This window comes from Schistocerca gregaria, chromosome 5, assembly GCF_023897955.1.
Source record: "Schistocerca gregaria isolate iqSchGreg1 chromosome 5, iqSchGreg1.2, whole genome shotgun sequence".
In the NCBI taxonomy this organism is placed as follows: Eukaryota; Metazoa; Arthropoda; class Insecta; order Orthoptera; family Acrididae; genus Schistocerca; species Schistocerca gregaria.
Window position 1 is genome coordinate 237,901,096 of NC_064924.1, and position 14,977 is coordinate 237,916,072.

Genomic DNA, 14,977 nt, shown 5'->3' on the forward strand with positions numbered 1-14,977 from the left:
TAGACTGTTGAGGCAGTCCCACAACAAATTCTACTTTTTTTTCAACTGAAATTGGCTGAGAAAAAGAAATGTTTTGCATTACTTATTGAACGCTTCTCGTAGTTTGTGTGGCAACAGTGCACTCAGTGTGTTACTATTTTGCCTCACATCTTGTATACAGTTAATTATTAACCATATAGTTCATTTATCAAAGGTGAATCCCATTACTTAGCAACATACACACACATACATACTGACACCATGTCCAGCTTATGATGAACAAAGTACATTAAGTCCACTTTGCCCTGCTGGTGGGTTTTAGGCATGTCTACATGACTGCCTGGCCAGAAAACCACACATTGTCTTGTTCTCCATCACTGTACTGTCGCCATTCATTTGCATTATTCATTACACATCTATCTGGTTAGTGAATGGAGGGTTTCAATGAACATTAACTGTTAACACATTGACTGCCATGAGACTGCCAGCAACCAAAGCAGAGTCTCACACCTAACAAGTGCCTAGCCTGGTCTGGCAGTGAAACATCCAGAACTAAGCATAATGCAGTCAACATGTTAATTGTTTCCAGTTTTGATAAGACTTTTACGTTTAAAATGAACAGAAGTCATCACTATTGTTTCTGTTTAATTTTACAAGCCAAGTTCCCAAATACTAACATTATAGAAATCATCTCCTTATTTGGTCACAACATACCTGATGTATCACTATCATCACTATCACTGAATTATTAAGCTGCATGTCAATGTGCTGACTAACAGCACAGATGTGGCTTCCCATTTTTCTACTTTGAAGTATTTTGAAGGTGGGTGAAAGAGATGTTTGGGTAAACATATAAATAACTTTGGGGATACTGATGACAGTGTAAGTGACTGTGACACCTTGGGAGAGTACTTTCGGGAAATTAAAAACGATAAAAAACTATGGTCACATTTAGCTACCATATCAATATAACAGGAGCTGCTAAAGTTTACTTCATTGGCATAATTAATGAGTTTTGCTTTTATCAAAACAAGGAAAATGAAAAGTAAATTTATAATGAAACACATCCCTTGAAAATGGATGTTTTCTCAACTATTAATTGGCAATTTTTCTTTTATTTATAATTAATAATGAGGAGTAAATACGATTTGTTCTTTATCACATCATATTAAAAACAATGTACAGTCAGCCATAAACAATAAAATATACATTTTGTTTCATTTTTACTTTTTCTGCAAAGTTTATACAATTCGAAATTTATTTACTAAATTAAATGATTTTGCTGTGTACAATAGTTTTAATCAATATAGTTCGTTTAAATTCAATAATACTTAAGATTATTTTTTTTTCAGGGGAGTTGCTGTGGCAGTTCTAAGTAGTGGGGAATCACCTTGGTAGTATTTTCATGTTTTAAAACAATATTTAATTTGGTTTTAGCCATTCAAGTTGGAGTACTTCATTTTGCGAGTACTCTTACTGTTGCTATCTGGTAAGCCTTCTCATTATCATAATAAGCCATCCATTTCTGAATTTATAGGTGTGGGTGAAATGCACCAACGATTTTTCATTAGCAGTATCTGATATTTCAGGAGATAATGTATTTGTCAAGCACTTTGAGAACAGCTTGACTAACAAAATTATCAAGAAAAATGAAATTGAACTGAGGGAGATGCGAATATTTTCTTCCACACACAATCGCAAAATCACAAATATTTTGTATAATCCTTCCTGAGCCTAACATTTACTAAATTATACACTCAATTTCACATTTTATGAGAATCATGCAGAATAAACTTAATAATTCACAACTCAATTTGCTTTGGATGTTGCTGCAACAAAATAGTCTGCTGAAATAACATCAATAGCAACAATACTGTAAACATTTGCAAAGTGATAAATGACAAGCATCAAACAGCTGACAACTCTACGACTGTCTCTGCAATACAGATTGCAAATTTATTACAACAACAAATAGAAAGAAGCACTTGATAATGAAAAAGAATGCATAATGTACACAAGCAGAACAAACTAGCCGTTTTAATACAAACCAATGCTACTTTGACGATTAGATGATTTTCATACTTCGTATCAAGCCTGTAGTTTTCTGGTCAAAAAGAAGAAAGACTGACTTAATATTATGGTCATATGAAATAAGGCTTTACAGACAAGAACTGTTTATATCAGAATTCTTTCATAATGAACATTAATAATATGCCTACACATTATCTCACCAAAAGTATTCAGAAAGAGTTTTGAGTGATCAATAATGCCATGTAAGTCATGAGCACTGCTTTAAAATTATTAACCACTGCAGAATGATCTTCCACATCGGATGACTAAGTATAAAAATAGTATGCAAATAGGCTTGTTAGAGGTAATATCTTAGCTGGGCAGTGACATTTTAAATAAAATTAGGAATAATAGAGAAAAGCTGAGGACAGGCAAAGCTCAGCTTCAGATGAATTATGAGTGGCATACACATAAACTTAAAGAACACAAAATCCTTCCTCTTTCGTCATTCTTAGACAAACTCCACCCCCCCCCCCCCCCCCCCCCCGAAAAGAGAGAAAGAATGAGAGAGAGAGAGAGAGAGAGAGAGAGAGAGAGAGAAGAGAGAAGATGAATGCGAGAGAAAGATTGGGACATGAGGTGTCAGGGTTGTAAGGGAGAAAACAGGAAAATGTGTGAGCATAGGCTTCTGAGACTGCTGGCATCTGGAACAAAACCTCTCAAGTTCTATGACCATGGTGTCATGAAGTTTCATTGGCAAACATTTTGACTACAGTGATTTTTGAAGATTCTGTGACAGATCAGATCTTCCATGATATTTAGTGCATCAGGGACACCAATAGTGCTCCCCCCCTCCATGCAGACCTGAAAGATGATGGAATAAGTTTCAACTACGGTTGCGCAAGGTCCTATCAGTGTGATGTACTTACTACTGGGCTAGTGCCACTCTCAAATGTTATACAGTGTTATTTGATTCTGTACCTAGTCAGTTTGAGAGCATCACTGCCGGTCAAGTTTCAATTATGATCTTGACAATAGGACACTATGAGTTGGATGAAATAATAATATATAAGATCTGAATGTGGCACTTACACAGTAATAATAATAATAATTTAAAAAAAAAATCCTAATCAATGCCACCCTAACAGAGGACTAACTGCTGGTGCTTACAATAGCATCGACACCAAGTTGGAAGAGCTTTATTGAGGAAGAGAGAAAAATTTGTGGGCAGGAGAATGTTAAAAGAAAAAGGGCATGAGAAGGACATGACTGTGGTTCACCCCATAAGAAACGCACACTTTTTTTTTAAATCCATCTTTTATTCTACATGTTTGAATGTTTTACAGTGTGTAGATACGCCCTTTAGGAACAATATTTTCATTTCTCCACATCATTTCCATCCCTCTCAACTGCCTTAAGCCATCTTGGAGCCAGCGTCTGTATACCCAAATGGTAAAATTCTGGACAAACCTGTTGGAGTCACTGTTTGGCAGCATACACAAGGGGGTCATCATCTTCAAACCTTGTTCCATGAAGAGAGTCTTTCAGTTCCCCAAAGAGATGATAGGAGCCAGGTCAGGACTGTAAGGCGGCCGTTTCAGTGTTGTCCATCTGAGTTTTGTGATCGCTTCCATGGTTATTTGACTGACATGTGGCCGTGCATTGTCGTGCAACAGCAAAACATCCTGCTTTTGCCGATGTGGTCAAACACGACTCATTCGAGATAGAGGTTTCTTCAGTGTCATCGCATATGCATCAGAATTTATGGTGGTTCCACTTGGCATGATGTCCACAAGCAAGAGTCCTTCAGAATCAAAAAACACTGTAGCCATAACATTTCCAGCAGAAGGTGTGGTTTTGAATTTTTTTTTCTTGGTCGAGTTTGCATGATGCCACTCCATTGATTGCCTCTTCATCTATGGTGAAAAATGATGGAGCCATGTTTCATCACCTGTCACAATTCTTCCAAGAAATTCATCTCCACCATTCTTGTACTGCTCCAAACGTTCGCTGCATACCATTTTTCTTGTTTCTTTGTGTGTCACTGTCAACATCCTGGGAAACCACCTGGCACAAACCTTTTTTAATGCCAACACTTTCAGTATTCTGCAAACACTTCTTTCCCCTATCCCAATGTAGCATGACAATTCGTTCACTGTGATGCGTCTGTCAGCAGCCACCAATTCGTTAACACTCTGCACATTGTCTGAAGTGTGTGCAGTACGAGGCCTGCTGCTGTGAGGACAATTCTCAATACTGCCGTGCCCACCTTCGTCATGTAACCTGCTTGCCCACCGACTAACTGTAATGCAATGGACAGCAGCATCTCCATACACCTTTTTCAACCTCTTGTGGATGTTTCACACTGTCTCGTTTTCACAGCACAGGAATTCTATGACAGCTCATTGCTTCTGACGAACGTCAAGTGTAGCAGCCATCTTGAAGACAAGAAGGAAGGATGTATCTACACACTAAAACTTTCACACAAGCAGAATGAAAACTGTATTTTTACAAAAATAGTGTGCATTTGTTTTGGAGTGACCCTCATAGATGTTTTGGTCATGTGGACTGAGAGGATAGTGGATGTTTGGAATTGACAGTTTCCGTCAATGCAGTTCAGTGGAACAATTGCAGTGGGCGAAGAAAGGGGGGTGGGGTGGGGGGGAGGGGATGGAAGGATCCAAGAGATGTAGGTATTGAAATAGCTGGACCTGTTGCCAAACCTCATTACACTACCAACTTTACATTCAGTAACCAATTGTTTGTGGCTAGTCGTATTCACGAGAGTTGATTGCTGGTTTGTTGCCATTCTCACATAAAAAGACACATTAGTTATAGCATGTGTCATGGTTGCTGTCACAAATTAAAGCACACTGAAAGTGCTTGTGATAGGGTTCAATAGTTGAGGGTGGGTGCATGTATGGGACAGGTGTAGCACAGGTAAATTATTATTACAAGATGAGGGGAGGGGGGGGGGGGAGGAGTTATGTGTGATTGAAAAATTGGACTGAATTGTCTGATGACAATATTAGGGTGATAGCACACGAGAAACTTCGTAATGTCAGAAAGCACAAGAAAATATATTGAGTATAAGATGTGTTATCTGGTAAAAGTGATAGGTCTTTTTTTAAATTTCTAGCTGTTGTTAGAAATTGGAAAATTGTTGCAGCAGACATAAATGGCTAAATTGATGTAAACTAATATGATTCAAAGACAAGCAAGAATCTGATACTACATTTCAAACACAAATGATGTGACAGTCATGTGTCACTGTATAGACACTGCAAATTTACAAATAAAACTTTCAAGTTGGAATGAGCCTTTCATGTCCAAGGAATCTCTTAACTGTATTACGTAAATACTTCAGGGTGCACATTATAATGAAATTCAAGACAACATACATCTCATTTCTTCCTCCTTTTCCCCCAATTTCATGCAATTCTATGAGGGACAGTTACACAAAGTAAAGGAGAATACTCAGTATCACAGCTGAATCTGTAATGCAACTCTTATGTATAGTATACCAACCAAATAATTATTTTTTTTCTTATTATAACAATAATGACACGCAGTCAAGATTGTCTGCATACTTTTGGGAAAGTAATCTACAAATCATCATTGAATAAAAAATACTGCATAACTGCTCTGTGTGTATCTGCTGTGTAAATACTACACAGTGTACAGCCACAGTATACCATTATTGTTTGCTACGTGTATCTTTGTGTTGAAAAGCAATTCTTGAATCAAGGATGCATTTGATGGCATCAAACATTTCACAAGATGATCTTGCTACTGAGGAAGCAACTGTTGCTCACTTGAAAGTAACATATGGTACAGACTTGTTGCAGGACATATACCAGACACTGAACCAATTGTTGACTGTCTGCACATCTTCCAGTATTTCTCTACTGTCTTCTGTCTCTGCAACCTCCCAATAGACAACATTATTGTCTGTGAATGGCCTCATGGATTTTCCGACGTTACAGTTAAATAGTATTCATTCTTTTGCAGTCAAATGGAGTAAACACATTTTTTTACCTTATTGACTTACACTGTGCTCTTTAATCTAAATTTTCATTCCAGTGAATTGAAAATTCATCATTCCTGAAGGAACAACAGATGGAAATTGAAAAAAATCGGTAAAGTCCATTAAGTGATACTTTCCTCAATGACAATACATATGTCGTACACAGTAACATTACCAACAGCAACAAAAACAAACAAATAAATGATGAAATTATCGTGTAGAATGATTTGATAAATATACTTCGGTGAAAAAGAAGCCTACATCTGTGAACTAGTAATCATCACACCCGATGATGCATCTGCTTGTGGGAAGAATGGACACAGTTTAATATTATGGCAAGTTTGCATCAGAAAGATGCATCTTTCCTTCAGTGGCACAGTATCACGTCATCTGATACGGCGATGGAAAAGAGCATGACTTGAACAAGACATCTACAAAGCTATGAAAATCTTGACTCAAGGAATAATATCACAACATTCCCAGATCTTTACCAACTTTAACAAGGAACATGATACCGAGATAAAAAGTTCTGAGAGTAGCTAATAAGCCTAATATTTTAACTACAAGCCAGGTACAATGTAACCATATGCTGTGTGTGTGTGTGTGTGTGTGTCTGAATTACTTCAGTCAGAAGAAACAAACCTTTTCTAAGCTTTCAGACGATCTTGCTTATGTGGCTAATGACTGCTCAATGCATCAGCTTTAGTAGGCCATTTCAGGTTGTTTTCCTAACAGTGGGCAGCCAGGGTAGTACAGGCACAGATGGGCAAACAGCTGATATGCGAGTAGAGGTGGCCATCCAGTGCATGCATGCACAGAACCTGTGTACCACAACCATGTGGCGGGTAGCATACACTACCTCCGCCTACCCTTTCATAACATGATGAAAAACCATTCTCAGGAAGTGTGTTTAGTTCCCCACATAATATAGATTTATGAAATGCTACCATTTCAACCCATTTCTAGTTGCAAGATAATGTACATATTAGTCAGGTACCAAATTAGTTAAGTTGGGTGGATACCCAATACAATAAGATTATTCTTAGATACAGTTCTTGCATTTTTTTCAGTGTTCTGTAGTGCGTGTATATAGTCATTTGTTCATTTGTTTTGAAAGCCTAGTGACTGCTTGTTTGCATTAGTCAGCCAGCCAGGCAGCAGCAGTTGGCTGAGATATATGCAGCAACAGGGAAATAACAGATTTTGTGATATTTTACGAGTTCCTATCCATGTGCTTTGGTAGTTCATCATCTTGAATTTCTGTGTGTTGACTTAATATTTAATAGACACAATTCTCGCATTTTCATTTGTGTTGGAAAGTAAACCAATTTTGTGACATATTACAAATTCTTAATCAGGAGTAAATTACTTTGTCTCCCCTGAGTGCTCTGGTAGTTTGGTTTTTGAACCTATGTGTTAATGTAATTTATTAGACACAGTTCTTGCGTTTTTGTCAGTGTTTACAGCAGAGTTCCGTAGTGCCTGTCAATAGTCATTCGTTTGTCCATGTAGTGCAATTCTTCACAGTCTTTATATGGATAGGGACTGTGATTGCTGTGTGCAGATGCGAGTCAAGTTGGTGACACTTCGCTTTCAGCTTCAGGCTGTGATGGCTTCTGTTACATAGCTCAAGATTGCAATGGGTGGGCATCACTGTTGTGGGATGGTTGTGGGGACTGGTCCATCACAATCCACGAGTCCTCCATCAGTCTGCACCAATGACCAGCTCAGTTACTTCCCATACTGACATTCACCCCTCACCAGTGGTCGAGTAGGAAGTCACCTTGGGGCAGGGCAGCTGGTGAAAGACTTACCAGGGGCCAAATATAAGGCCTCCCCAATTTGTTTAACAAACATGTTCCAGGTGCTGTCTGTGTCTGACACTATCCCTCAGTCAGATGCAGTTGCTTTTCCTGCAAGAACCGAGCAATCACAGAGGGTGGGATTATTGGTAGTTGGGAGCTCCAATGTCAGGTGTGTTACAGGGCCCTTTAGGGACATGGCTGCTAGGAGGGGCAGAAAGCCAATGTGCAATCAATGTGCATATCAGGTGGAGTCATTGCCAACGTGCAACAGGTCCTGTTGGATGCCATGAAGACCACAAGATGCTGCTAACTGCAGTTGGTGGCTCATGTCAGTACCAATGATGTGCGTTACTCTGGATCAGATGAGATTCTCTCTGGTTTCAAGCAGCTGTCAAAGTGGTAAGGACTGGCAGTCCTGCTTGTGACCTGAAAGCAGTGTTCACTATTTGCAGCATAATCAAGAGGACCATTGTGGACATCTGGTACAAAGCTGAGTGGAAGGTCTGAATCAGAGGCTAGATGGTTCTGCAACCATGTAGGCTGCAGATTCCTCGACTTGCGCTATAGGGTGGTGGGTTGTGGGTTTCGGGTTCCGCTAAATAGCCAGAAGTCCATTACATGCGGTAGGTGGCTATATGGGTAGCAGGGGCTGTGTGGCATAGACTGGATGGTGTTTTAGGTTAGAGGGTCTTGGGGAAACACAGAAACTGCTTCAGTCTCAAAGGGTACACACTGAACACAGGAAGAACAAAGATCTAAAAACCTTTGGTATTAGAGTTGTAAACTGTTGTAGCAGTGATGGGAACATACCAAAGCTCCAAGTGCTAACAGAAAGCACTGATGCTCAAATCGTTACAGGCACTGAAAGCTGACTGAAGCCAGAGGTAAATTCAGCCGCAATGTTTGCGAAGGACCTAACAGCGTTAAGAAAAGATAGGCTAAACACAGTTGGTGGTGGAGTGTCTGTTGCCGTTAGAAGTTTATCTTGTAGCAAAACAGAAGTGGATAGTTCCTGTGGATTAGTATGGGCAGAGGTCATTCTTGGCAACTGGAATAAAATAATAATTGTATCCTTTTACTGATCTCTCAACTCAGATGACACAATTGCTCAAAGGTTCAAAGAAAACTTGAGCCTAATTTCAATAATGTACCCACCTCACACAATTATAGTTGGTGGTGACTTCAATTTATCCTCCCTATGTTGGTGAAAATACATGTTTAAGCAAAAAACATCATCGGAAATTGTGCTAAGTGCATTCTCTGAAAATTATTTCGAGCAGTTAGTTCATGAGCCCACGCAAAAAGTAAACGGTTGTGAAAATACACTTGACCACTTAGCAACAAATAAGTCTGACCTAATAATGAATATCAAAATGGATACCTGGATTAGTGAACACAAGACGGTCATAGCGAGATTGAATGCTGTAACCCACAGATCCTTCAAAATTAACGCAAAATATATCTATTGAAAAAAGCAGATAAAAAGCTTTATGCCTTCCTGAGAGACAATCTCCACTTCTTCCAAATTAATGATGTAAGTGTAGACCAGATCTGGCTTGAATTCAAAGAAATATTATCAACAGCAATTGAGAGATTTATACCAAATAAATTAACAAACAATAGAGCTGATCCCCTTTGGTACACAAAACGGGGCAGAACACTCTTGGAGAAAAAAAAAAAGGTCAAATTTAAATAAATGCAAAATCCCCAAGATTGGCGATCTTTTACAGACGCTTGAAATTTAGCACTGACTTCAATACGAGATGCTTATAATAGTTTCCACAATGAAACTTTGTGTTGATACCTGGCAGAAAATCCAAAGAGATTCTGATCATATGTAAAGTATGTTAGTGGCAAGGCACAATCCATGCCTTCTCTCTTCAATATCAATGGAAATACTATCTATGACAATGTTGCTAAAGCATAGTTACTAAGTACGGCCTTCTGAAATTCCTTCACCAAAGAAGACTAAGTAAATGTCCTCAGAGTAGTGAAGCAACTTAAATCACTTAATAAAAGCAAGTCTTCCAGTCCAGACTATATACCAATTATGTTCCTTCCAAAGTGTGCTGATGCAGTAACCCCATACTTATCAATCATATACAACCACTTGCTCAACAGAAGATCCGCACCCAAACACTAAAAAGCTGTACAGATCACACCACTACTCAAGAAAAGCAATATGAGTAATCCACTAAATTACTGACCCATACCATTAACACCAATAAATTGCAGAAATTTGGAACATCTATTGCATTCGAACATTGTGAATTACGTCAAAGGGAAGTCTATTGACACACAGTCAACATGGATTCAGAAAACACTGTTCTCGTGAAACACAACTAACTCTTTACTCACACAAAGTATTGAGTCATATTGACAAGGGATTTCAGATTGATTCCATATTTATAGACAGCTTCTAACACTGTAGCTCACAAGCAGTTTGCAATCAAATTGCACGCTTATGGAATATTGGCTCATTTATGAGGGTTGGAACTTAAATAGAGGCAACTATTTATTCACAACCGATACAAAAGAGCTGCATGTTTGCACCTGCTACTGTCCTTCAGAGTAGTCAACAGCGTTGCATAGAACCTGTTGCTAGCCATATAGAAGGCATAGTATACTGTTAGCAGAGCCTGTTCTGTTGATGGTGCAAATGGGGTTGTCTAAAGTTATGGTGATTCTTGTGTACAACTGTGATGGTGTTATCCTAATGCATTACATACCTCCAAAGCAGACTGTCAATGCACAGTATTACTGTTCACTTTTGGAGCATCACCTGCGACCAGCTTTGCGAAAGAAGTGGCGACACTTTCTGCGCAACCCACCCATCATTTTGCATGACAATGCATGGGACCATAAATGCAAGCTGTGGCTGCTCTGTTCAGTCGATGGAACTGGGAATTACTTTACCATCCACCATACTTCCCAGACTTAAGTCTTTGTGACTTTGAAGATGAAGGAACCATTTTGTGGCATTTGCTTCAGAACTGTTCCAGAGATTCGACAGGCAGTAGACCGCTCCATTCACACCATCAACAGAACAGACTCTGCTAATGGTATACTACAACTCCCTCATCACTGGCAACGGGTTCTACACAATGCCGGTGACTACATTGAAGGGAAGTAACAGGTACAAACATGTAACTCTTTTGTATCAGTTGTGAATAAATAGTTGCCACTATTTAAGTTCAACCCTTGTATGTGACTGGATTTGTAATTTCCTGTCAGAGAAGTCACAGTCTGTAGTAACTGATGGAAATTCATTGAGAAAACCAAGCAATTTCTGGCATTCTCCAAGGTAATGTTATAGGCCCTCTGCTATACCTTATCTAATAAATGATTCAGGAGGCCATCTGAGCAGTTGTCTTAGGTTGTTTGCAGATGATGATGTTGTTTATCACCTAGTCAAGTCATCAGAAGATCAAAACCAACTGTAAAACAATTTAGAAAGTGTATCTGTACGGTGTGAAAATTGGCAATTGACCCTAAATAATGGAAAGCGTAATGATGTGCATATGAGCACTAAAACGAACCACACTTCAGTTACATGATTAATCAATCAAGTCTGAAGGGCATAAATTTAACAAATACCTGGGAATTACAATTACGAACAACTTAAAATGGAATGAACACATAGAAAATGTTGTGGGGAAGGCAAATCAAAGAGTGGGGTGGACATCATTAAAACAAATGCATTTCTCGTTGCACTGGGATCTTCTCATGGAATTTCAATCTCCAACTTTCTCCTCCAAATGCAAAAATGTTTTGTTGACACTGACCTACATTGTGAGAAATGATCATCATAATAAAATGAAAACTGAGCCTGCACAGAAAGGTACAGGTATTCGTTTTTCTTCTTCTTTACCTGCTGTTTGAGAGTGGAATGAGAATTATTGTTAAGGTGGTTCGATGAACCCTCTGCCAGGCACTTAAGTGTGATCTGAAGATTATCCATGTAGATGTAGATATAGATATAGATGAAGCAAATCTTAGCCACTAGTGAATGATGTGTAGGAGCAATGGCATGTGGAAAAAGTTAATTATTTCTTGCTCAATTTTATCTGTGTTACTCGCTGGTAATATTACTTTTAGTACTACAGTTGAATTCATAAAATCCTTAAGCCTCTACAACAGTTGAAATTTTACACCAAACTGTTTTCATTTGTTTCTATGCAGCAATTTTCAAGGAAAAATAAAATATTACATGTTCACACAATGCAGTAGCTGACATTTCGAAATATTACGATGGGCAAACACTATGTGGGACCCAAGAGCTGGTTACCCGAGTGATGACAACTTTGCTCTAAATTCCATCAGCAGTTTGTTCTTGGTGACAGCTGTGTCTACCTGAACCTAAATCCGCACTGGAAGTCACCCTACATTCCACCCTTCTTTGACCCTAAAATGTATTTTACAGTTTTTTGGGACATACCATTACTTAGGCAAATTCTGTGGTTTTCAAATTATTAATATTAAAAGTAACTTAATTAATTAATGCTTCTCTCTTTGTACTACTGCTTTTTCAAAAGAAAGATTTTATCAGCAATGTATTCTTTGTCTGTAATTGAATACACATTTTCATGCAAGCACTTTGTGCTACACCCAAATTGACATTAAATAATTTGGTGTGTGTGTGTGTGTGTGTGTGTGTGTGTGTGTGTGTGTGTGAGAGAGAGAGAGAGAGAGAGAGAGAGAGAGAGAGAGAGAGAGAGAGAGAGAGAGAGAGAGAGAATTAAAAGACAACAAAAAAGAACACAATAAAGGAAAATTTAAAAGTGATGAACAAGGGCAGTTTGACTTTAAAGGATGACACAAAGACAAGTTTATATTCGGTAACGAAATTGCGTAAGCCATCTCTTTATATGATAATGACGACGAGGGACAATAAGTCTTTTGTGGACACAACAGTACAACTTTTTGTGACCATACTCTTCTACAAAGAGAGGGCACTTAAATTGTGTACTGATCTCATCTAGAGGGATTCACCATTTTGGGTTACTAGGAATGTTTAAACAGTTTCAGCTGAATCTAAGATTCACTTCTATATAAGAGACAAAATATACTCTGGGGAGTAAAAGGAGAGTGAAATAAGCATTAAGACATAGCAGATACTGTAAATTGATTTGTGTAATCTGTGCTTGTAAATCAGAGTGAAAAAAGTATTCTGAATGACAATGAGCAAAAAGCAAAATTATTGTTTAGAGGTGCAAATATTACAAAGATTTTTATGAAACATTAAACAGAGGTAGCTTTGTGCAGAAACAAATGGTTTACACATCAAGGAGCCGTATTCAACCAGTTGCAATATTTTATTGCAGTAATGACATGTCTACAGAGGTTTTTCAATGGACTTCAAATATTTAAGGTTACAATACAAATTACACTTTAAGGCATTGCATGTTACACAGCATTCTCAAACATTATTACTTTTATTTCTTTAGTACTGAAAATCTAGTATGGATGATATCTATTCTGTTTGCTGTGAAATGTCTCAAAATAAAAAGGTTAACTGCATCATATGTTTCATATGACATATGATTCGACAATGCAGGTACTAAATCAAACGATAAGCATTTTCTTACATAATATACACATGTTATATTGTAAGATTTCTATTGAGAAAACTTAAATTACACGGAGATAGTATCGTTGATCAGTACTTATCTGCTTGAGAGGAAGTTTAGAGTACTGCCAATTAAAAATATAAAAGTGGGATTATTAAGGGAAACTGAAAAGGAGGGACTGGTCCCTCACATTCTCAGATGGGTTCCTCTAAATGCCATGTCTCAGTGGTCTACCGCTCCTTACCAACCTTCCCACAGCCAATCGCTTCTTACTCCCTAATGAAAGTTCCAGAAGACTGAAAAGTTGTTCTACTTTTAAGGTTTCTATCGGCACTACCTGAAATTTTACCTCCTGAAGGTAAATAATGACCATCTATTCTGTCTTCTTGCAATTTATCAATATTGAAAATGTCATATCTCTATCAACTTCACTATTTCAGTGTTCAAATACAGACATTCACACTCAAGGGCTTGCTCCTCTGTCCAAACACATACACGTGACCCCCCCCCCCCCCTTCCTCACACACACACACACACACACACACACACACACACACACACACACACACACGTGTGAGAACTTATATATCTCATACGGAAAATACTGTGATTGAACCTTACAAATCAGATTATCTGCCTAAACTACATTTTTAAATATACAAATTTTGATATATCAGTGGAATTTATTAAGACTATATGTTTCATATCCTAGCTTCTGTTACTTTTTGTTGGCATTGTCTCCGCTGCTCTAGTTTCAAATTCTGTGTGAACCTGAGCATTTCCAGTGTATGCTATTACCTCACCACCAACATATTGAATTTACAGATTCTACATACTCTGGCAGATAATCCATAGCTAAAAGCTGCAATTACATAAGATTTTTGGTGCTCTGCCTCACAATGTATTGTCAGTGTTGCACTGTCTCAATGTTTAGTTTCTTGAGAAAGGCATACTTTGTATTTACACTAACCAACCAAGTTAGAGGCTGGGGAATGAACTAGTCGTTAGTAGCAGTGCCTGGGAATATAATGAAATATTAACTTTTGAAACACCACATTTTACACCTGGACTTATTGTTTATTTGTATTCTCAAATTATTACTACTGTATGGCATGGTACACATTTTTCAAATAAAAATTACATAAAGAGGAAAACAATACAACAGAGGCTTATCAAAGTAAGTACACAACACATTTAGAGCACATGATAACTTTGAATAGTAAATATTGCTTATATCTGTAAATATGTCTGTAAACCTGAATCAATATGGAGTCCTTATGATGTGTCACTTTTGGTACTCTTGTTCATGCATACAATGGCATTAACAGTTATTTCATTTTAATAACAGAAACATGCATGACACTAAATCTTTGGTATTCACATAGAAATGTTCTCCAAGAACAGAAGGAAAATTTGAGAACAGGCAATGCATACTACGGAAAAGTAAGTGACCAACTTTCACTTCTGCCAGCATTACTTAATTATGCCGAGTTTGCTGCAGCTTTTAGCTTTTGTTTTTATTCTTCCTCCACTGTTTATTGCGAGAAAAAATTCATGTGTCACAAGTGAAGCAAAACAAAATTATC

The 14,977-nt window shown here is 37.9% G+C and overlaps 1 protein-coding gene across 1 annotated transcript in view; it reads right to left on the bottom strand.

Moving 5' to 3' along the window:
• LOC126272586 (anoctamin-8-like) overlaps window positions 1-14,977 on the bottom strand; it is a 144,005-nt gene that overhangs the window by 4,049 nt on the left and 124,979 nt on the right. The window contains exon 10 of the mRNA XM_049975512.1: window positions 2,028-2,083. Coding sequence (XP_049831469.1) covers window positions 2,028-2,083 — 56 coding nt within the window. The remainder of the gene's footprint in view (window positions 1-2,027; window positions 2,084-14,977) is intronic.